This window comes from Gymnogyps californianus, chromosome 28 (assembly GCF_018139145.2).
Source record: "Gymnogyps californianus isolate 813 chromosome 28, ASM1813914v2, whole genome shotgun sequence".
Taxonomy (NCBI): domain Eukaryota; kingdom Metazoa; phylum Chordata; class Aves; order Accipitriformes; family Cathartidae; genus Gymnogyps; species Gymnogyps californianus.
In genome coordinates, this window is record NC_059498.1 from 2,921,182 (window position 1) to 2,944,029 (window position 22,848).

General features: G+C 52.5%; 3 protein-coding genes across 3 annotated transcripts; all 3 read right to left on the reverse strand.

The window, feature by feature from the left end:
- Nucleotides 1-591: 591 nt before the first annotated feature.
- On the reverse strand, nucleotides 592-6,903 carry RDM1 (RAD52 motif containing 1). Its single transcript, XM_050911796.1, has 7 exons — nucleotides 6,817-6,903; nucleotides 5,769-5,948; nucleotides 5,255-5,377; nucleotides 4,606-4,768; nucleotides 3,951-4,049; nucleotides 2,802-2,890; nucleotides 592-1,354 (listed from the first exon to the last, which is right to left on the reverse strand). Exons 1-7 carry the CDS (start codon nucleotides 6,901-6,903, stop codon nucleotides 1,262-1,264), a joined length of 834 nt encoding a protein of 277 aa, XP_050767753.1. The 3' UTR covers nucleotides 592-1,261.
- Nucleotides 6,904-7,229: 326 nt separating this feature from the next.
- On the reverse strand, nucleotides 7,230-13,371 carry LOC127026750 (somatotropin-like). The gene is given in 7 exon segments (XM_050912059.1): nucleotides 7,230-7,430; nucleotides 8,856-9,017; nucleotides 9,415-9,531; nucleotides 10,241-10,273; nucleotides 10,275-10,404; nucleotides 11,451-11,509; nucleotides 13,351-13,371. Coding segments are annotated over 7 exon segments (723 nt in total).
- A 2,693-nt stretch (nucleotides 13,372-16,064) lies between these two features.
- On the reverse strand, nucleotides 16,065-20,768 carry CD79B (CD79b molecule). Its single transcript, XM_050911964.1, has 6 exons — nucleotides 20,702-20,768; nucleotides 18,655-18,696; nucleotides 17,501-17,812; nucleotides 16,851-16,969; nucleotides 16,504-16,545; nucleotides 16,065-16,163 (listed from the first exon to the last, which is right to left on the reverse strand). The coding sequence occupies exons 1-6, from the start codon at nucleotides 20,766-20,768 to the stop codon at nucleotides 16,065-16,067; spliced, it is 681 nt and encodes a 226-aa protein (XP_050767921.1).
- Nucleotides 20,769-22,848: the final 2,080 nt, after the last annotated feature.

Genomic DNA, 22,848 nt, shown 5'->3' on the forward strand with positions numbered 1-22,848 from the left:
GGTCGCCAGGCAACGGGGAGGGGGGGACCGCAGGCCTGGGGCCGGGCGCAGGCCTCGCCACTGCGGCCCTTCGCCTCACGGCTCGGAGCGGGATCTGGGGCTTCAGGCGTCTCCGCCATCAAGAGAGCGTATAATAGAATATAATGTAATTACAATCTCCGCCTGGGAACTTGCCCCAGTGGAGGATTTACCTGTCCCGCGGAGGGCCGCTCCCTCCCTGCAGTATTCCCCCTTGTGAAACACTGCATCTTGCTTCCCACTTGGATTTCTCTAAATTCAGCGTCCAGCCACTGGATTTTGTTTCACCTTTGCCTTCCCGGTTAAAAAGCTCACCCGGTCTCAGGTGTCTTCTCCTGGAGCAAATCACCCCTTTCCTCTCTTTTTTGTTAAATTAAACAGGCCACACTCCTCTCATTTTGAGAGGGATCTCAGATCATTCCTGTGGCTCTTCCCTGAGCTCTCCCAGTTTTCAATCATCTTTTTTTCCAAAGAGAGGTCAAAAAATCTGAGCAGAGGTTTGTTATCAAATAAGCATTCCCCCCCCCCCCCCCCCCATGATTTGAGGAGCTTGATGCCCCTTCTCATTGCTTGTGCTGCCTCTGAGGTTCATTCATCACACTGAGTTACAAAATTTTACTTAATTTAATGAAAAACCTGTTGGACGTTAGAAAGAATCTTTGCTTTACATAGTGATAACGTCCCAACTACTTATAGCTGGGGCTCAACACATGTGGCTCTTGTGGCACATGTGGCTCAACACATTATTACAAGACTTAGGCTTATTTCTTTAAAAGAAATTTCACTTAGAGAAATACTTTGTTCTGTGCCTGTGCAGACGTGTGTAAGTACCACAGCTACTCCTGCTGGTAAGACATCTCTTTCTGCCATCTCCGGCTTTCTCCTGCAGATCAGAGGGAACCTGAACTGTAGGCTCTTGCAGCGTGGGCTTGTTCCTTTTATTTTTCTATAAGTGCTATGCACATCTGTTATGCTGTCTAAATAATAATCATGCAGCTAAGCTGGCTTCCATATATAGCTGACCTGGATAAGTTAACAGGAAAACACTTCCTCTCCAAAAACAGCATGTATTTTTGGGCTTAATTTTAGTAACACTAGGTTTATTGCCCATGTCTTTTGCTGTTAGGTATTTGGAGAAAAAGAAAACATTGGATATGACGCACACGTCACTTCACAGAGTTAAGACTTTCATTCCAATCAAACACTGCAAAACTTTTGGAAACGATGTGACGACAGAGCTGCACTAATTCTCCCGGCTAGCGAGCTCATCATCAAAACTGAGATCAGACAAAACTTCTTCTTCGAGGTCAAACTGTTCCAAGGACAATTCATTGACCTGGGAAGAGAAATCAAGAGTAAATTTCTTTCCCTACAACATATTTTAGCTTCATCCCTCTGCACCTGGAAACAATATATTTTTACCACGTACAAAAGACAGCCTCCCCAGAATTTACCAACTCGGGAACATTTCTGGTTTGGAAAGACTGACCGACATCACAAGGCAATGAACAAAAGGACACCCAGAAGCTTTCCTCCCAAGCAGGGCCTTCCGAATTCCGGTCTATTCCTATCAGGCTGGAAAGTGCCTTGTGGAGCGAGAGCACCGAATTACCTCCCACACACCATCACAAGGGAAGTGAGATAGCAGGGGAGGTGAGGGATGACCCTTCTTCTAAAAGACAGTTTTGAGAAGCAGCAGGCTTTCTGTTTGACTTTGCTGCTCACTTCTCTTATGGTCATTACATGTTAACTCAGCTCTCTGTGGGTTTAAAAGAGGTCAGATAGAAGGGGCTGCAGACAGGAAAATGCAGAGAGAACAAACCAGCAGAAATTTCATCTTCTCAACTGACAACCCCCTCCCCCGATGGACGTTATTTACTTCACACACCAAAATACTCCTATTTTACTGCTACTCTTCAGGAGGAAGGGAAGATAGTTCTGCCTGTGGACACTAGGTGACTCAGTGTCATCAAATGGAATAACGTGTCACAAGGTTCGTTAGACACTTCCTCCATGCAAACTGCAGAAGTCGTCAGACACTGCGCAGCGCGGAGCTGATGCATCATGTGAGAGTGACGCTTGCTTTCAAAAGACTGCCGTATCAGTGATCGCCCCTGGTAAGCAGCAGTGTTTTCAAACTAAGCGAGATGAAAATCCTCTGCTCATGACTGGCTGCATGCAAAGGCTGGCACGCAGAACTCATCTCACTGAGCACGATGATTAAAGTTTTACTGTTGTACCAGGGTATTTTTGTTCGGTGGATGCTAACAGATGCCACAATTACCTGCAGGGATTTCACCAAAGCTTTTATTTCACCAAAGCTTTTAACAATCATTCCCTCTGGGTAAGGATAAGTTTATGAAGTGCATTTCTAGATGGGGAGTTTGATTTATTTAAGAACTTATTAAAAAATCATTTGATTTAACCTACTGTGGCTTTACCGGGATTTTCACTTTCACAGATTCTATGAAGAGCAGTCCTGGACACTGTCATGTGTGAGACCTGTCAAGCTGCACCATAATACTCCTGTACCCTAACTGCTCGCTTTCCTGGGCCTTCTAAAATATACATGCATTTCTGCACCAAGATACCCAAAAAAGTAGGAGTTTTAAAACCTTAGCGTGCTGTACAATTCCAAGATGTAATTACTTCCTGAGATTTAAGTCGAGGTAATTGCTGCATAAAAGGAGGGTGCCAGAGGCTGTAACAGTTAACAGCTGTATCCCCATCCCTAGATGGAACATACAGGTCCTGTGAAAAAGCTAAATATCCACCGCTTTTACCTGAACAAGCCCCTTTAGTTCCTCTTCTGTTAAGGAGTCTGTGGGCTCCTCTTGGGAGGAACGGTACTCCACAGCCACTTTCCCATTCTCTGAAACAGAATAAACAGCCAGAGACACGGTCAGTTACTACTGCGTGTAATGACAATAAACCTACCCTAAACTCCAAATGGGACAATTCTGCTTCAAAATGGCTTTCAGAGCGAGTGGCTGGTTGGTCTGGATGAGTGTGGTGCTTTCTCTGGCCTACCTGCCTGTCTATCCCTGCAGAAAACCAGATGGCTCTTACTGAATGGAGTGGAAACTGAAATCGAGGAAGCAAAAATCTATGGAGAGGATGGAGCATGTTAATTGCCGGTCTCTGTGTATGTGATGGATCAGAAGGCAGGAAGCACTGCAAAACATCTGAATCCAGAAACCCACCTTTCAAAAGAACACCTTAAAGAACGCCGGGGAGGAATCTGGCAGATGAAAGGCCCCTCTCTGTAAAATAAGGATAGCAGCACTGACCTGATCCCATCAGGGTCTGTCCTGATAAGCGTAAAAGACTGAAGCACTCAGATACCACATAAACAGGAGTCACCTAAAAACTCAGAAAGCACAAGACCTGGAACCTAGAGAAAGCAGATCTAGCAGTTCCTGGGTAGGCACAGAGCCAGCTTCAATGATTAAAAACTCGAAGGAGATAGTAGCCCCGAAGAAGCAACACTGAACACAATAGTGGGGCACGGACCTTTGACGGCACCTGGTTGGCTTGGAAGCAGGACAGGAATGTGCAAAGTGCTGCAATTCAGTTCATGTTACCCCTGGAAGCAGAACTTCCTCACATCCCTATTCGGCATGCACATGTAGTGTTAAAAAGCTCTCCCTGCCAGTGTTTACACTCTTGGAATTTGGAGTTTCAATGACTTATTTATCACAAAAAAATCTGACCTCCTGTCGGATTTTCCTTTCACTCACATAGCTCATAGGGTGGAACCACTCTGTTAAATCATTACAGACCACAACACAATTTTCATTTTGCCCGAGACCCCCCAAGCCTCAATGAATCCCAAGAAAGGTTCAGAGAAAAAGAATTCATATCAATTATCATGAAAGTTATAATATCGTTAGCCCAAACACCCCAGTGTTTAATACAAAAATAGGCCTTACCTAAGACTATGAGGACTATCTTCTGAAAGGCACTAGACAAAGCTTTCCCGACTGCGAGTCTCTGAACTCTTCTTGAGGCTGTGACAAACTCGAGAGGATCTGAACACAACAAGCAGCATGTTATTAAGATGACACTCTGCATATGAAGCTCACCAGCTGCATCGCACTAGGAAACGTAACCAAACACAGCTTTATGGATCTGATAAGAAAGCTGCTTATGTTTCGGGAGTTGTCGGCAGCATGGCAGCACCCTCACAGGGCCTTCGTGTGCCAACCCACAGCAGCACACGATCCTCAGGCCTGTGTCAGGACCCTGCCCAGGGCAGCGGGCAGTGCAGAGCCCCGCTGGCACCGGAGCTGTGCCACAGACACGATCGCATGGCATGTTCACACCAGAAGTGGCTGTGATGGGGAATGAATAACGCTGCAGGCGAGAGGGAGAGAACAGAGGGTAGGAAAGCAATACTGGTGTGAAGCAGGGAGGGAAGAGGCATGCTCAGGATCCCTTGCTGTACAGCACAGCAGCTCATGAGGCCCTGCACAGATCCTTGCCTCCCGCTGAATTCAGATATTTTATCAGACCCACAAACTGTGCAAAAGCAAGATTGACCAGCGTGGCTCCTAAGAGAGACTTCCAGCTGCATCCAAAACGTACCTTCACCGTTTTCTACGTCTGCCTCACCGAGGGCAACTCCCCTGGTGCGTACCCCATGGTTGGGCAGTGTCACCTCTACAGCACACAGGTATTTCACGGATCGCTTCTGTAATGTCTTTCCCAGTTCCTCATTCTCACCATCCAAGTCAGATACATTCTGCAGCTGTTGGGAAGACCACAGGTAATTAATTTCGATTAAATAGGAAGGAGATGTTACGACCACTTAGGCCTATGCCTGCATACCACAGACCTTCTCTGCACAGCATGCGACTCCAAGGCAGAAGCACATGGTGAAGGCAGAGCAGGATGTTTACCGTTTTCACCCTATTTTAGAAATACCTCATAGTCCCCATCCTCTGGGAGTCTCAGTCATCTCAGACACTTTCAGCACACAAAGACTACTGTCAGGCCCTGGCACTGCTTTCATCACAGCCACCCCCATTTTTATTAACAGAAGCCAAGCCAGTGCCCTCACCCACAGCGATCTTCTCTCCCCAGGCTTTCAAAATACCATTTGTGGTCCAAAATGCAGCTCTTGTAGCTGTCTATTATTTGCTGGTTTGAGGACAATTCTTCTTATTCCACCAACCACTCTATTTAAGAAGAGGATGAGGGGAAGGATGATGGATGAATATAAAGGGTCCCTTACTGTGACGATGCAACTGGACCAGCCGTTAAAGCCAAGGTAGTGGTTGGCCAACTCCTGGCACTTGTTGCTGTTGAGAGCAAGGACTTGTTGCTGAAACCCATTCTGCTTGGTGCAAACACAAACCTGTCCAAGAAAGAAGAACCCTAGTTAGCCAGGCTTTGCTTGTAAGGTTCCCACTACAGACACACCACTGATAGCTCCGGGAGAGTCACCTGAAGGTAACCTATGCCCTGACCGCACGTGTGCTTCTGAGATGTGTTAAATATTTTTTACCCAGGAACGGGCCCTGCAAATTATTCCAGAGGAGGGATGCTACCATTTTACTGCTTAAATGCTACCTGGGAGCCAGCGGTGGGGGATGTCACCACGGTGGTAGTGCCCAGCCACAAGTTAATAAACTTTCTGCACAGGAAACATCACTGAGATCAACAAATATTTCGTGTGATTCTAACCTGCTGCTGGAGGTCACGGTGCTGAGTCCTGCAAGTTCCACACCTGGGGCCGTTCTGCTTACCTTCAAGGGAGATTTCTGAAACAGCCTTTGCCCATTGCACGTGCGCTGGGCCCTGCTGGCATCTCCAGCTGAATAAAACTTGATGACGGCGTAATACCCAGGCCCTGCCACAGCAGCATTTCTGTGTGCTCGCACGGAGTAGAGCAGCCCAAATTTGGAAAATGCTGAAAACAGGGAATGCTGAGGAAAAACAAGAGAAAAAGGGTCTTTTGAAATATCTATGAGTGCTCCAGGGGCTGAGCAACAGCAACAGACTACTCACAAGACCTAATTACCTAGAAAACGAGAAAAGTTTTTAGTACTGTTAACGGCAATAAGCCCTGGAATAAGCAGTGAGGCTGACGATGAGTATCTCTCCACAAAAATAAGCTCAACCTGGCTGGACCTCTGACCCTGACGACGTCTCATCTCCATTATCATCCAGCCTCTGCATCAGGAGGAGAGCAAAGACAGACATGGGATTTTCTGTCCCCCCAGTCATCCTCATCCCGGACTGCCTCTTGCTCTCTGCCATCCCGCTTTGTCTGGGTGCGCTGCTTTTCCGAAGCTTTCCGTGAAACCTTAGCACGATCTTTTGCAGGCAGAGTAACGGGGTTCTGTTCCAGCTCTTCCATCTTTTGCTGATCTCTTAGTAGTTTTGCTGTGCAGACCGCAAAACCGGCCATGGTACAGGGACAGAAATCACCCTGGGGTGGCCCGACACCCCTTCAGGGTTGCCCTGTGCCCAGCATGCCTCAGGGAGGCAAGGAAACTAAAAAATTATTAAAACCCAAAAAACATAAAAGGGAGGGATTTAAAAATATATTATTATTATTGCACAGGTGAAGCCATCAGTACAGATGTGGGGGATCTGGGGCCTGAGCTCCAGAGGGGAGAGCGATCGTGGGGGGTCCAGGGCCCGCTCCTCAGCCCTGGGGGGGGGTCCAGGGCCCGGCTCCCCAGCCCCGGGGGATCCCAGCCCCGGCTCCTCAGTGCCGGGGGGGGGAGGTTTTCCAGGGCCCGGCTCCCCAGCCCCGCTCCTCAGGCCCAGTCCGAGGCCTCGCCTCACCTCCAGGCCCGGCTCCGGCTCCAGCCCCCAGACCAGCAGCGTCTGGGCGCTCCCTGTGGGCACCCGGAACTCCACCACCTCCGCCATGCCGGAGCGGCCCGCCTTCCCGCCCCGCCCCGCCCTCGGCTCGGCCCCGCTCTGCCGCCGCAGCCGGACCTCGGTCGGGAGTGTGGGCCCCAGCCATGAGTGCGAGGGAAAAGCCCCCCAAATCCACCCCCCCCCCCAGCCCCAAATCCACCCTGTCCCGGCGGCGGCTCGTCCCTCCCGGCCCCCCAAGGCGGCCTGTCCCCGCAGCCCCCCGAAAGCCAGAGACGTGTCGGCAGCTAGCGGGTTTATTCTCCGATTTTCTTTACAAGGAGCGGGGCAGCCGTGCCCGGCGAGGGGCCGGGGTGGGTGGGGAGCCATCCCCGGCGTCAAACGGTGCAGTTTCCCTCTCCGTAGCGCCGGCACTTCATCACCTTCAGGTAGGTCTCCACCTTGTGCAGGTCCTTCTTGAAGCAGGAGAGCAAGCCGTAGTTCTTCAGCAGGGCGTCCTCGTTGCGCAGGTGGATGTCGAATTTGTCGTAGGTGGGTTTGAGGATCTGGGGACCCCGTGGGCTCCGGTCCTCCAGCTCCTGCGAGAGGATGGAGAGGTGCTGGGGGAGGCGGTGGTGGCCTGGGGATGAGCGTCCTCCGAGGGGCCCATTGCCAAGCCTCCCGTCTAGCTTTAGAGGAGGTTGGGGGTTTTTCCCTCTACTCTTAATCATATTTCAAACGTACTTTTGCATTTATGTGTTTACAGGAAGGATAGTTCCGCAGGGGTGATGCTACACAAATTGCTGCCAGTGAGAAGGGAGCTGGGCACAAGGCTGCAGGGAGGGAGGAGTGTGTCTTTTGGGGTCTTAAAATAAGGGGAGAGCTGCAGGGTCTCTCTGTAGCTACTCTAGCCAAGGAGATGGGGAGCCGGGCAAATAATTCTCTCCTTTCTCCCACTTTCCCAGTGAACAAAGCTCTAACCCAGACCCAAGCCACGTGCATCTGGAGCTGAGAGATCTGCAGTCTGCCACTCCTCCTGCCCTGCTTTGCTCACCAGCTGGCACAGTAAACAGGACAGTTTTGGTTAAGTAAACAGTGTCGTAAATGGATGAAATGTGATTATTTGTCTCGTTTCTGTGTACCGCTTCCCAATGCCCAAGCACATATCAAATGGAGAGCAAAATCTGGAAAAGGTACTGATACGTATTACACTGATACACTTACTGCAGCTGAAGTGCCAGGACAGAAGATCTCTGTTTACTCTCAGGGCCTGACTTTCAGAGTTATTTAGATGCTAGAAGATGTAAATAATTGTCCAGACTCATTTCTCACAGATACAGGTCTCAGAGCTCTAGCTACATGGTGATGCTGGCAGATAAACTTAGATATAGAGTAAGCATAACTGAAAAGGTGTCCCAGCAGTTAATAAGCAATTTCATTTAAAACAACAAAGTAAAAATTAAGAGTGACCCTTGAAGATCACTCTCCGGCTCTCAGCTGTCTGGGTGCTGTATTAATGTAAGAGAGAAGCATCAGAGCATAGGCTTCCATCTGTACACAGACTTATACGGGTTGTTTTTATAAAATGTTGTGAGTCCTTAAAGTCAAGTTGCAAACCTCACAAAATTTACTCCACTTTAAAGTATTTTGCATGGAGATGTAGCAAACATTATGTTGCCGTTCGTACAGCAGATTTAAGCAACTGAGTATTCTTTGGGGCTGGGTTTGGGAAGACTTTGGGTCTGGACTGTTGTGATCTTCCTGCTACCTGAGTGGTTATGGCAGTGCTATTAACATTTGTTATGTGTTTTCTTATACTCCCCAGTGATGAAACATGTGCAATGGGGTGTCATGATCTCATTATCTTGAGGTAAGCGAAGTCCAAGGGATGCCACTGGTCTTCAGAGTGGAAGGTGGGGCGATTTCTCATGGTCTTTGGATCCCGTGGAAGACCCTGACAGCCGAGTGCCCTGCATCTAGGGGATCTCTGTCATTCTGTAGTCATGCTACATGCTGCAACTTACCCTCATCAGAGCTTGGATCCCTTCTTCCAGGTCCTTTAGTTTTTCATACACTCTGTCTGAGGTGCCGAAAACCAGATTGTTTGTGAACACCTTGCTTAGGTATTGCACCGGGGTCAACCAGGACTGGATGAGAACCAGTGAAAACCGAAGAAGCTCCATGTCCTGAAATTAAGAAAAGAAAGGGTCAAAGCTGTGCAGATGAGGTATTTGGTAGAGTTACCTGTGTGTCCTGCTCCCTCTGAAACAGCCTGGAGGTGACGCAGAGATGTGCCACTGCTCCTGCAGCTTCAGCAGATACAGACAAGCTTGCAAGCTGAGGAGCACCACCCAGCCGCGTGTCCTGTGCAGACAATAGTTTTTCTCATCCTTGGGGTGGGAATATGATTTATAGCATAACCCAGAAGAGTCTTTCTTTCTTCATGCAGGGTTTAAATAGTAAAAAAGGGAGAGGAGGAATGAAGCACTGAAGTGCTCACAGATGGAAACCCTCTGTTCCTGTAATGAAGCACAGCTGGGCTCTTCAAACAGGTCTGTACTTGCCCCAGGGGAGAGAACTTACCGATTTCTGCTGGGCGTCATCCTTCCCTGTGGGAGCAGGGATGGTTTCCGAGTAACAAAATGCTGCCTGGGAATTTTTATTGGCGTGTCTTTGGTCCTCTGGAATATAGGTGCGTTCCTGTGGAGATATCCCAAATACACTCAGATCTGTGTACTGGGAGAAGACCATAGACACTTTCCCAAGCTGTCCTGAACGGTTACTCTTTGCAGGAAATAAATGTGAGACATGAGGTGTCTCTGTACAGGGCTGGCAGGTAGGAAGCAGGAGTTTGTGTGTTGGCACAATAGCTACTGGACCTAAAGGTCTTCCTCTCACTAAGCCAGGGTTCTAAGGTGAATGCAAAACATGCTTGGACCGGGTTGTCCCAAGGAGTAGATGACCCCCAAGGACAGCTCTTGCCAAAGCGACAGCTCATGCCAGCTCCTGGCAACAGCGGAGACTGGATAGTTTTAAGCACTCGGAATCACCCAGGGCCAAAGGTGACCAGCACAGGAAAGTCTTGCAAAATAGCTGTGCCGTCTCCCACTGCTTTCAGAGCCAGGTTTCTCTTTGAGACAGCTGACCCTGTGCAGGAGGTTTGGACGCGGGCAGCAATGGCCCTGAGGAGGGGACTGTGCAGGATCAGAGATGGGGGCAGAGAGCTGAGAGGAGGAGACAGGGTCCAGGCTGATGGGACATAACCTGTCCTATCCTATTACGACCCTTTCTCCTCATCGAGAGCTGACAGAGAAGACATCAATAGTTGAAAAGTCTCTGTTTCTAGGAAGTTATACAGTCCTGAAACCGTCAAGCTAATGAGGAGATGCCCAGAGGCCACAACACTTACGAACTCTTTGTATGTCTCGGCAGCCAGGAGGTGAAGGTGCTGGGCCCTCAGCACAGCGTTGGCAAACAGGTTGGAAAGGGGCATGGCCGGGAAGGTGGCAGCTTCCTGTGGCCACTGCAGTCCCAGAGTGATCACAGCAATGAAGAGAGGAGAAAACCATGACCCTGCAGCGAAGTGGAGAGGAAAGGTGTTAGCAGTCCTTTAGTGACTGTGCTGAGGAGGGGGGTGGCACCTGGGAATTAATTCCCAGCCTCTTCTGTCCGTGCTGGCTGAGGGCTCACCTTCCTTGATGTCTTGTTGGACTCTGTGGGTGAGCTTAGCGCTCCCCAAAATCAAATGAAACCCTGTCCCCTTTCACTAGACGTGCCCTCGGGGCTTGTACTGCTCCCAATGTTGTAAGCAGTGTCTTCCTGGCTGAAGAGTCATTGTTGCTCCATGAAAACTAGTGTGTCCCTACGTTTTTCCCTAACATGCTCATGTTTTTCTGTAGGCCTTGCCCTCATGAGAAGAGCACAGTGCACTCTTCATTGCGTGAGCAAGCAGGGGATGGTGAGTACCAGGTGAGGGCCTGGGAGTACCTCACGTTAGCCTTGGTTTATGCCATGCTGCTGACGTGAAACCGGCTGTCTGCCTTCGCTGGGACGAGAGCTGATGACATTACCTGTGCTGTGACCAGCGACTTTTGCTCTCTGGGACATACCTGTAGAATTTGGTGATCTTTGTCAAGCCTAAAGGTTTTCAGCCCATGACGTCTAACTCACACAAGCGTCCATCTGTGCTTGCAGAGACCACAAAGTTAATCTCAGACAAATACCTTTCAGTGGAGGAATGCCCTGGAGCCTGTAGGACTTGGACATATGCATTAGACATCATCCTGATCCCCGTCTTCAGCTTTGAATATGAGTTTTAGTATCCCTGCCAACATTTATGTTAATAATAACTATTATAACTGTGGCTTGACTTTGTTCTTCATGTTCTCCACCCTCTCCTTGCCCAATTTAGGCTAAAGACTACCTAAGTTAATTCATGGATTAAAGTCACACTGCAGGGAAAGGTATTCTTTTTCATTGATTTATAAGTTGCCACATTTTAATTTAGGGCTGGCACTGAGTGTGTATAGCCCACCACAGTACCACCCCATCATCATCTCCCATCACCCTACGCATGCGCAGCACTGGCAATCCTTTAAAACTGAAATAAATAAAAGTACCTGGAGCCATTTTTGCCCGGTGAGTTGCTCAGGTGTTGCCTGACAGTGAATGTTTCCTCCTTTCATCTAGGCTGGGAAAGGTAACTGTTGAGCCACCCCTTATATAGCAGGGGGTCTGTTTAATATGTATGTATGTGTTCATGATCACAACAACATCTCTATATCTTCTACGTGCATAAATGCACAAGTGTTCGCAATGGTGCTACCTAATTGTAGTCATTTATACATAGATGTAAAGGTTGGGGAGGTTGTTTGCCTAGGGATGAAATCGGTGCTGAATGATTTTGCCATATTCTGCTGTTTATTGCAAATAAAAGTTTCTTGATCATTGGAAGACCCATCCCAAATCAGATCAGTGCTTTTACACGGTGGAATTTGCCGTGTCCACCTGATTTTCCTGCCTGGCTCTGCAGGCTTGGCCCACGGTTAACAGGGCTGACTGGCCAGTTTGGGAGGATTCTGACTTAAGGCAAGTGGGATGTTTTCCCCTTTATTGTTAGTGGGGATAGAGCTGGATGTTGTCAGACGAATCCTATTTCTGCCAGGTAATTTCTTTCAATTTCTACCAAAATTTCAAATGTTCAGCAAATAGTTGTGGTGAGCTGGTTTGCCACAGGGGTGACAAAGAGCTGTCATACCCAGGTGCTTGTTCGGGTCCCAGCCTGCCCACTGCAAATCCAGATGCCAGAGCTCTGGGAGGTTTCTCGCATCCTCAGCTGGACAAGGCTATGAGAAGATCTGGTTATGAGCATCTTCCTGCTCTTGCCTGAGATGCAAATGTGAAATATCTCTGGATTAAGCAGAGGGCTGGTGTGGAAAGGAGGTAGAAGAGATGGGGAGGAGGAGATGGGGAAGAGGAGAGGTCATAGCACACCTATCCCTGCTTTTGAGCAAAACAAGACAGAACCTGGGATGGGCAACTCCAGGGGAGGCTTAAAGGACTTTTACTCCCCATAAAGCACTGATTGCCCCAAACCACCCTGTTCTGGCCCTTTGTCTGGGGTTCAGGGACTGCTCCCCGCTCAGGGGTGGTGATTTGCCTCCCCCGGGCCCTGGGTTTGCCGTGCCGCCCTGGCATGGCTCCGGTTTCCGAGAGGCAGCATCGTCACCGGGGCGGCTGGAGCAGAGGGTGCGAGAGCTGGTTAATAAACATGCTGGGGAGAGCGTGGTCTGTTCCGAGAAGCCCCTGGGGTGTTTGCTCACTGGAGATGTGGTGGTGGTGCAGAGTAAATGTCAGTCCCGAGAGAAGAGGGAACAGTGGGTCCTGCAGCTATCAGGTATCCCGTCACCCAATAGCCAGCAACATCTGGGTGTGTTTTTCTACTCTAGATCGTGTTTAAATATGTCAATATTTGTCAGAAATGAGCAGAGCAGCAGGCACCCCAGCCCAGCACAGGCTCTGCTGCCTGTTAATGATGATGCTCGACCACTGCAGCTAGATTGGTACAGCACCTTGCACCCGAGTCCTGCCCATCACTTGCTGCCCTGCTGCCTCTCTAGCTCTGTTAGTAAAAGCATGGTGCTAAATCAACGTTTTTTATATTGCAGCCAAGCACGGAGATGCCATGATGATCCAGACTGCGCGGTGCCCCTGAGGCTTGGTTTGTCCCCGATCATCTCTGGGCATTAAATGAGGCAGAAGCTTCGTGGAGAAGGCAGTGCGTGACTGTGAAATGCTGGGCTGGGCAAACACATGCCACTGGCAGAATTGCAGTTGCATAAGCAGCTCTCAAATATCAGCTTGGCATTTTTCTAGCTTTCAAATGCCTACATTTGCGACCCAAAGTAGCATCTCGTAAAGCAGCGTGACAGTCTGTAATTTCCAAGTTCCTTTTCTTTTTTGGAAGAGAAAAAAACCCCTCAATTCTCTTCAGGGTGGTCCTGCGTCCACCCGCCTTACCCTCAGCATCACCAGCAGCATCTAAACAAGTGAAGCAACTTTCCTTGCAGGCACGTATACTCCTTGGGTCCTCCTGACGCCCCAGCCTGCGGTGGCTGTGCGGAGAAGCCCTTCCCAGGCTGATGGGTGGGCTGCGACCAGTGAATCCTGAGCGAGGAGCCAGCTGCTGGCCCACAGCCCAGGCTCTGCACTTCGATGGGCCGCGACGTGGTTGACAGAGGTTTTCAGCGACGGTTGACTGCCTCTGCTAGCTCACTACTTGGAAGGTAAATATTCCTTTTCAGATCGAATCGATGGGTTTTATTTACTGGAACTAGAACTGCTGGGTTTCACTGAACCCATTTCTAAAGATGAGGCTGAAGAGGTTCAGGACTGCAACCCAGTCTGTCTGCCTGGCCATCCTGCTGATGGTAGGGATACAAATCAGGACAAAATACAGAGCCTGGACTGTATATACTGAAATATATTTATTTACATTAAATGCCTTTTAAATACAAACCTATCTCAACATAAAATTACAACAAACCCTATCTCTAGGCTCACTAGAAACTAGTCTAAGCGTTTAAAATAAAACAGTGACGCTACAGAAATATTTATTTGCTTCTGACATTTTAAAGGAAGCCAAAGCCCTGGGCTAAGAGGGTGACCAAGCGGCAGAGCGGAACTGGGGTCGCTGAAACTGCTTTTGACATCAGTGGCTTCCTCTCCAGGTGCACACAGCAGATTCTCCTTTTTTTCATATGATTCGGTTAAGTCAGTTGAGCGAGTTGTTTACGCAGAGCTGAGAAAGTGGTTGGGAACGGGGAAGGCCAGAAAACTTGCCTTCCTCTTCCATTTCGTAACTAAAAGAAGGGATGGAGGGATGAGCTCTGCTAGTCCTAAAATCTTGGCAAACATGGAAACCGGGAACAGCCAGTTCACTTCTCTCACTGTGAATACTCCTTTCTTTAATTAATCAATTTTATAAGGAAAACATGTTTAAGTAACATTTATATACATGTGCATGCAACTGATTTGGGATAGTTTTATTTAACTAGTAAAAATCAACCTTAAAATGCTGGTTTTGTCCTCTGTAGATTGAATACCTCTTTTCCATGAAGGTGGTTTACTACTAAACAAGAACCATCCTGTTCCCTGCTGGAAAGCCCTGTTTGCTCACGATTTTACCCTCCCTTTTCTGCCAGCTCTTTTGGGAAGCGAAGCGATCCTGTCTTCCTCTCCTCGGGGCCCGAAATGTCGCAAGCCACAGGAGTGCAGGGGCCATGGGCTCTCTGAGGGGGGACAGACTTACAGCCCCACAGTTCTCGTCACCCCCTTGTCCTACCTCATCCAGCCAAAACCACCAAACCCACCGTACTGTGCTGGCCGTGCCGCTCTGGACCCCCCGAACCCTGGTGTTGGGTGCCCAGCCGGCCCCGAGCCCCATCACTCACACAGCTCCTGCTGCCGTGCCAAAATAGTTTTTATTAACAAAACCAATTAGCGCCGCTCTGCTCCTCTCCAGATGTTTTTTAGCTTCTCTTGCGAGACCAGATGTAGCTGGGAGTGGAGCTCCTGGCCCTGGGCCCTGTTCTCCTGCTTCGGTTCCTGGCGATGGTCTTTGTCTGTCATCCCCAGCCGACGTCTTGGGACCGTGGAGGTCGCCCCGTGCGTGCTTAGCGAGAGCTTCCAGGAGAGCCCCACGGCTGCTCTCAGCTTTACATCCCTGCCTGCGCTTGGGGCCCTGACGAGGTGAAGTTTGGTTTCTAGCTAAGCTGGACCCATGAAAAGCTGCTCCTTGTTCCCAGGGCTTCCCACCGACGCTGGCACCAGGGTTATGGGACACCTTCGGACTGGGCAGGACGTGAATTTACCCATTACCTTTATTAGGACTTGACCAAGCAGTTGGACATTTGTGTCCCACAATTTACATCTTTCCCATAGGTTCTGAGGTCGGACGTGTCCCTCACCACGGGGACGTCCTCATGACACGGGCTAGCTCTTGCCTGGAGGGGAGCAAGACTTGCACAAGACCCTCTGGGTGAGAGCTGTCTCCCCAGCTTTTCCTGTAGTCTTTGGGGAGAAAGAGGTGCTTTTGGAGGATCCTCCATCTCAGACAACTGCCAGCTTGGCCCGCTGGACATGTCCATGGCTTGAGAGCTAAACAGCAGCCCAAAATCCGCTTCTCATAACACCCACATGGTTCTGCTCACCTTGGCTCCTCTGCCAGGGCTGCTGCGGGGTCTCGCAGCCCAGGAGGGTCCTTGCACACGGAGAGTCTGGTCCTTTCCTTGCCAGGGATGGTGGGGCTGGAGGAGACCCCCCACCCACCCCGGTACTTCTGTTGCATTAACCACGCAGGAGCTCAGCGCCGCGGTGTGGGGCTGCCCAGCGTTGGGGGCCAGTTTGCTAGTGGGGGGACTGCAGGTGGCTCCTAATTTCTACATAGGCTTTAGGGGTTCATCAGCAGGGCGGTGAGAGCGACAGCCAGGGCAGGGCAGCCTTGGTGGGCACGGCCCGGACGCGGCAAAGCGAGCACCCAAGGGCAGCAGGACCCGAGCTCCACGCGAGGCTGCTGGAGGTGGTTTGCAGCCCGGGATCGCAGCCCGGAATCCAGGTGCCCATCAGAGCCGTGGTCCAGGGCAGGAGCCGGGGGCCCGTCCCCGCGGGTGCCGGCAGGGTGCTGGCAGGGAGCCGTGCCGCCGGTGCCGGCCTGGCGGTGGGCACAGGACCCCTCACTCTTCGCCTGGGTGCTCCCCAACTGTCCACTTGGCCTTCACGTCCCGGAAAGGAGTGATGTCCTCGTAGGTGGCCATCTGCTCCACCTCCAGACCCTGCACCAAGAAGAAGGAGGCTGAGACACTTGGTTCCATCTGCAGCGCGTCTCCCCTTGGGACCCCCAAGTGGGGACCCATCTCCTGGCTATTTCCCCGGAGATCGGGGCAGCTTCTGAGAGGGGAGAAGATGGGGATGGCTGGCTGGATGTGCTCAGAGCTTGGCTTGGTTTTACGAGCAGCTCTTTACAGCTGATGTGCAACAGGCCCTTGGGAGGAAGATGCCCCGAAGCGCCCTGCAAGGGCTGGTGGTACCTAGCAGCCACCCAGCAGGGGCACAACCGACTATTTCAAGGCTCAGGTTATTACAGAGGTACTTCTATAATTAATGCAGCATTACCTCATAGGTGTGGTCCTCCTCTGGGCTTTCCTTGCCTTCACCCTATGGAGAGGAGAGTCACAGGTTGGGTGTCAGCACCCACCAGGATCCCCCATCCCCTGTCCCCAGCCTTGTCCCCCCCAGGCCAGGTCCCACCGCTTCCACAGGCAAATCCACGCAGTCCCACACGCTGTTTTAGATGCTTATTTTCCCACTTCAGCTAGCCACGCTCCCATGCAACAGCCCCAAACCCAGTGCCTGCCTGTCCCCAGCCCCAGCAGTGTCCTGCCCGGGATGCAGGACACCTCTGTGAGCACCGCAGCGGCAAAGCTGGGGACATCCCCACTGCTGGAGACGCTGTCACTTACTTTATCTAGGAAGAGGAGCAGGGGGACGCTGATGAAGATGACAAGCAGGATGGACTGGATGATGATGATGGCGTCTTTCAGGGTGTTCCTGCTCTGGAGCTGCTGGATGTTACTGTGACCTGGGAGCAGCAGCACAGGGAGAGCCCCAAGTCCCACCTCTGTGCCAGGCTCCCGGGGAACGGGGACGAGCTCGGCATGGCCACAGCTTCGTGTGTCAGCAAGAGTGGATGGGGGGGGACCAGGATGACATGCCCTCCCCCTTGAGAGAGACCAGAGCATTGCAGACTGCCCCAGGGGTGGCATCAGTGACCAGCTCTGGGATGAGACACCTTGGGCAGGACCCATCACTAGCCAGGACCAGGAAAAATCTGATTTATTAGGGGAATGCAGTCCCTGGGATGCGTTTCTGCAGGATGGACATGCCAGGGCAACCCGGGGGAGGTTGTCCTGCTGGTTGGTGGCTGGCAACGAGCAAAGAAACCTCTGTGGTGCCATGGAGCATCTACAGTTGTATCTGAAGGGGTCCCACCAGTATGGGGAGAGGTGGGTGCATAGGAGCGTGATGTGGGGTTCATATGGAGGGGGTAAGGGTGAGAGAAGGAGAAAGAACATCTCCTGGGGTGCACGGAGGATGGGGAGCTCCCACTCACCCATGACTCTGAGCTCTGTCGCGCACAAGTGCGGCTGCTTCTTCTCCGCGTTGAGATTCTTGCTGTCACACACGTAGATGCCGTTGTCCTCGTAGGTGATCCTGATGATGGTGAAGTTGATGTAGTTTTTTTTCCTCTCGATGCTGTAGCGGGAGGTGCTGTGATCCAGCTCGTGGAGGTGATCGCTGTCCTCCGCCATTTTGTACCACTGCATGCTGTGGGGCTCCTGGGAGTAGCAGATGAAGTGGACGGGCATGTTCTTCTTGGCCGCCACGTAGCGCGGGTGCTGCTGCACCATGGGGCACCCATTGCCTGCCAGGGGACAAGGGTGGTCATGGCGAGCAAGGACCCAGCACCCGGGGAGCATCAGAAAATAAGCTGCTCCCACGAGACCCGCCCAGCATCTCCCCAGTCAAGAGCTTTCCATTTTAATGGATTATACTGCTTTTGAGCATTCAGCTTTGTTTTGGTGGATCATCATCATCTGGGCGTAGAGATCAGAGACTTCTGGTGAAAACATGCTTTTAATGGAAACTCCAAATTTCTGTGGGAATGGCTTCACTGGAATACTTTTTCGCTGCTCCCACCCGTCTCTATGTACATCTTGTTAGTCCCAGCTCCAAAATTACAGCCTGTGCTGGTACGCACCACGGAGCCTTTGCTAGGACAGACCCATCTCCCCAGCTGGCTTCTCTCATGCTTCCACATTTTTTGCGTTTTGCTGTATTTTGTATTTTTGCCCGTGTTTTGGTCCCAGAGCTGGTGAATTTGAGGGCTCGTTTGGGTTGCAGAGTTCATGCTTAATACCCCGTGGGTGGGAACGGCACAAGCACTGTGTGCATGAACCCAGTGCCTGGTCCCAAGGCACGGCTTGTTCATGCAACGTGCTCTGCGAACGCAGAGGGAAAACGCGTGTGTGCTTAGGAAAGACAAAACGGATACGGCTTTGCAGAGGGAGAGCAAGGTGCAGGGCTGGGGAAATGCCATGGAGGAGGTCACAGCCTGGGAATTGCCTTTGTGGTGGAGAAGGCCTGTGGGTGATGGGACATCTCCAGCTCTGCAGGGGACTGGCATCTTCGTGGCACAGCCAGTGGGGACGGGAGGGACCCTGGGGACACACGCAGGGAAAGAGCCCGATGGGTCTGAGAGGTTACCTGTGTTGCTCCAGGTGCTATTCTTGCCTGCTGACATCCCACCTGCAAGACAGGAGAAGGTCCCTGAGACAGTGGCCAAAAGCCCATGCAGGACAAGCCCATGTAGGATGTCCCACATGGGACGGCACGTACCGTGGGTCCTTCGTGCTCACTCTGTATGGGAGGGAGTGCTTGGGAGCATCAACCAGAGCCCCACTCAGAGGACATGGGGCAGCGCAGATTTGGGTACAAACTCTTCTATTTCCATCCCATCTCCTGAATCTTCTCTAAGTTGCTTTCTGGTTGACATCCTAGTGAAACCTGCCTTTGCCACTAGTATCTCCTGAGGTTGGCACCTCTCAGAAAGGGTCCAGGCAGACTCACACTTCTTTATTTACACTTTCCATTTTCTGAATCAACCAGAAACACTCTCCCTGCCGGGACTTCCCTGGGCTTGGAGCCCCGTGATGGTCGGGGGGGTTCTCAGACCCCGGGACCATGCAGCCCCCCTGGGACAAGGGCTGGATGGAGCTGTGGGACCTGCGATGCAGTGCAGGAAGCAGGGTGAGGTGGGGACCCCCCAGCACCCATGGGTGTCCCTGCCCGCAGCTCCAGTGCCCCTGTGCCTCAGTTCCTCTTGCTGCAGCTGGGCAGGAAGCACCAGCCCTGTTTACCGCACCGCTTCAGTGCCCAGCTCTGTCCGCTCGATGAATATTCGCCAAACCCCGCAGTGGGGAAGCTGGCATGGAGGTGGGGGCTTCACCACCTCCCAGCACGTTGGGGCAGCTGCAAAACTCCCCCCAGAAGAAGAAGAAGAAGAAGAAGAAGAAGGAAGGTTCAATTCCCTAGCCGGAGCTTTGCCCTGAGCCTTGCCACCCTGCTGCAGACCTTTCTGCCCTGAACAGCAGCCTGGCAGCGACCTCCTGGCTCAGCCGTCGGCTCTGCTCCCTGCCCCAGAGCCTCTTCCAGGTCTGTGCTGCCCTGTTCACCTCCAGCCCCTACATCTCTGCAGGCGAACTCTCCCCTCCAGCCCCATTTCATTTTTTTCTGAGATGGGGAGATGCGCCTTGTCCAGGCTGTGCGTTGGGTACGTGTCCCTGCCACCCGCGGTCCTGCTGGCCAGCCGGGACACAGGGCTTTGCTCTCCATGTTTCGTTGGTGTTTCTAAACGATGACCAGGCTGGTCCCTCACCCTGAAAGCCCTCACACCCCTCAAAGCCAAGATTTCCATTGCTAGCACAAGTGGGCTGAGCTTCCCCTGTCCTCCCTTGAAGCCACCATGAGAGCCAGGATGAAACCCTGCGACCTCGAATCCGTGCTGGACTTGGGTGGCCACCCAACAGCAAGCCTTTAAATGCCCTTTCTCCTGAGGGCACAGGTTTTCCCCACGTGAGGGTGGGATCTGCTGCAGGTTTTTGTGGGTGTCCCTGCACCAAGCAAGAGGGGTTGGAAGGGGACAGGAGCTGTGTCCTGGGTTTAGCTGCTGCTTCTCCATGGGGATGCAAAGGGGAACAGCACAGGGATGTTCACACAGGGCCCACAAATCACCCCCAAAAGCCTTTTTCCTCTCATTTCTCCTCCACTCCTGGGCGCTGAACCCCACAGCTTGGCCGTGGCCTCAGCAATGTACCGGCCCTGTCCTCAGGCCTCCGAGAGCAATAAATGGTAAAAAAAACCCCAACAACCCTTTTTTCCTGCCACCTGCAACCACAGCCGGGCAGGCTCCGCACCCGCTTGGCACCGGGCTCCTGCCAAAGCCAGCTGGCCACCCAAGAAAGTGTCCCATCTCTGCACCCCTCCCTGCACCCCAATGGGAAGCAAAACCCGAAACCCAAGGCAGGTGTCGAGCCCCGAGCCCCCGCGGGTCCTCCCTGGCTCCGCTGCGCCCGGGGCTGGCTTCCTGCACAAAGCAGGACTGAGAGCGGCGATTGCAAAGTTTAAAACGAATGCATTTAAAGCCAGACCTGGGTGAAGTCCCTCACTGCACTAAGCAAGGGACACATGCCGGCGCATCGCCTGGGTGCACATTTCTTTACTCTGAAACGCAAAGCCCGTGTTTGATGCCTACCTGTGACCAGAGCCATCAGCCAGAGGTTCACCTGGAGCACCCAGAGCCTCGTGCAAAGATCAGCCATCTTTCACTGCAAACGGCAGGGCAACATCCAGTCGGCGGCCCTTGCTTCTGCAAAACACAGCGGCCGCTCCGACCGGCTTGGCCTCTGTACCTAAAAATGGCAAAGCTGCTGCTACGCGAGACGGCCCCTTTCCTGCTCATGTAAATCCTCCTCGATGGGGACTTTCCCCTTGGGGCCGGTTTTGAATGCAGCGCAGACACTGGGGCAGCCGGTGCCTGCGCCCTGGGCACCGTCCAGCCTCGTGTCCCCGGGTTGTGCTCGTCGTGGTGGTGTTATTTGATGGAGGTGGCCACGAGTGGTGTGGATCTGCACCAGAACTGGAGATGAGCCCATCCGCAAAGCACGCGGTGATGCAAAACCTGGGCTGAGCACAGGGGATGTGCCCAGGGAGCAGGATGCGACTGCTGGCACTGCTGCATCCCCGGGGGGTAGAGGATGGGGGTCACCCCCAGGGTTGTACCCCAGCTCCACAGCAGTGTGGGCAGATCCCCCCCCAGTTTAGGCCTGCAGGTGATGGGAAGGGGTTGATGCTGGCCAAGTTGCAAGTCAGAGCAGGAATGGTGTGGGTAGAGGTGATGTTTGTGGGGTTTCTCCTTCTCCCTGCTCATTGTGGGGTACAGTGGGATCGGTCCCCCAGCTCCTGACCCCAGCATCCCAGAAAGTCCCCATAGCTGCCCTTCCAGGGAAGGGTGAAATCTAGAAGAGAAGAGAGATGGCCAAAACAAGGTCTCACCTCCCTTGGTGCCATCCATGCCCGCTCCTTCTCCACCCCCCATTTGCCATGACTGGGACCCTTCTCCATGAGTCCTTTGGAAACAACCACTCCCTGGGGAAGCACAGCGTGGCACCCCAAGGTGAGCTTGGTCCCCCTTTGATGCAGAAAATCGGTTTCCCTCCATGCCATGCCCTCCGGCTGCTGCGCATTACCGGCTGCGGGCAAGCACTGAACTGTAACTCCATGCGAAAAACACCTTTGGGTACTTTTGCCAGTTGTGTCGGTCCCCAGAGCCCGAGTGTCTCTGCCTGGGGCCTCCCCAAACCTTTACCTTCTGCAGGTTTGGTGGGTTTTTGCCGGTTCTGAGCATCCGGTGGCTGCTGCGAGCCAGCCTGAACCTCACCTTGTATGCGAGGGGACATGAAGCAAGAAAGAGGAGAAATAAAGGTTTCCAGAGAAAGACTGGCCCCAGGAGGGAACGAGAGATGATGGGAGAGGTGCCTTCTCCTGGTAGAGCAGGCAGGTCGTGCCGTGCACGGTGCTGTACGTTGGGGCTGTGCTGCTGAGTCCCTGCTGCTGTCACCTCTGCTCTTGCTGGAAAAGCACAGCCCGGCCGTGACATCCCGGCAAGACAAAAGCGATGGGGGTTGCCCATGCGCTCGGCAGGCACTGAGGGATTTTTGTCAAGCCCTGGGGTTGGAGATAGGAGCTGTGATAAGCGAGGCAGGGATGCTGGAAGTGCCTGGGAAGGCCCTGTATGGCAAAACCAGGAGCGGGACACAAGCTAAAGAGGGTTTGCAGTGACGGTGGCCAAATTACCCCGCTGTGCTGCCCGCAGCCTCCTTGGCACCCTCGAACAGGCACAGACCTGGTCCAGAGGGGCTGGGTCTCCCCTTGAAGTCCCCTGTGCTTGCAGTACCCAGTGGCATGGGATGTAGGGAGACCTGATGGTCTCACGGGGAGGGTCCCGTGTCCCCACATCTCTTCCCCTGGGCCACCCTGGCTCCCCAGCCCACAGCACACGGCCAGACCATGCCCCGTGGGCAGAGCAGAGCCGCTGCCAGGCAGCTGCACCCTTCCCCAGCCCATTCCTATTCATCAGGGCTTGGGTTTCACCGCTGTCCTTTCCCCCGCCGCGGGAGGACAGGGAGGGTGGGTTGTGCCACCTCCTCCCTCCAGCCCCCTGCCTGCGCGGTACCACAATGCTCTCAACTGGAATTACGCCAGCCCTGGGACGAGCTGTTCCAGCGAGAGCAAAAACACAGTGGCGAGGCCGTGCCGTGGCCCTCGGGGACGTCAGTGGGTCCCGGAGGCGGCTCCTCCTCCTCCTGCCACACATTGATGCAGAAACCTCCTTCGCCCACC

What these genes read in the sequence shown, in the direction of transcription:
- RDM1 (XM_050911796.1), bottom strand. Translation starts at nt 6,903, where the DNA reads ATGGCGGAGGTGGTGGAGTTCCGGGTGCCCACAGGGAGCGCCCAGACG. An exon ending in GGTCCAGTTGCATCGTCACA is followed by an intron (nt 4,769 to 5,254) that starts GTAAGGGACCCT and finishes TCTTCCCAACAG; the next exon opens with CTGCAGAATGTATCTGACTT. An exon ending in AACTAAAGGGGCTTGTTCAG is followed by an intron (nt 1,355 to 2,801) that starts GTAAAAGCGGTG and finishes TTCTCTTCCCAG; the next exon opens with GTCAATGAATTGTCCTTGGA.
- CD79B (XM_050911964.1), bottom strand. Translation starts at nt 20,768, where the DNA reads ATGGCTGATCTTTGCACGAGGCTCTGGGTGCTCCAGGTGAACCTCTGG. An exon ending in GCTGATGGCTCTGGTCACAG is followed by an intron (nt 18,697 to 20,701) that starts GTAGGCATCAAA and finishes CCTGTCTTGCAG; the next exon opens with GTGGGATGTCAGCAGGCAAG. An exon ending in GACAGAGCTCAGAGTCATGG is followed by an intron (nt 16,970 to 17,500) that starts GTGAGTGGGAGC and finishes TGCTGCTCCCAG; the next exon opens with GTCACAGTAACATCCAGCAG.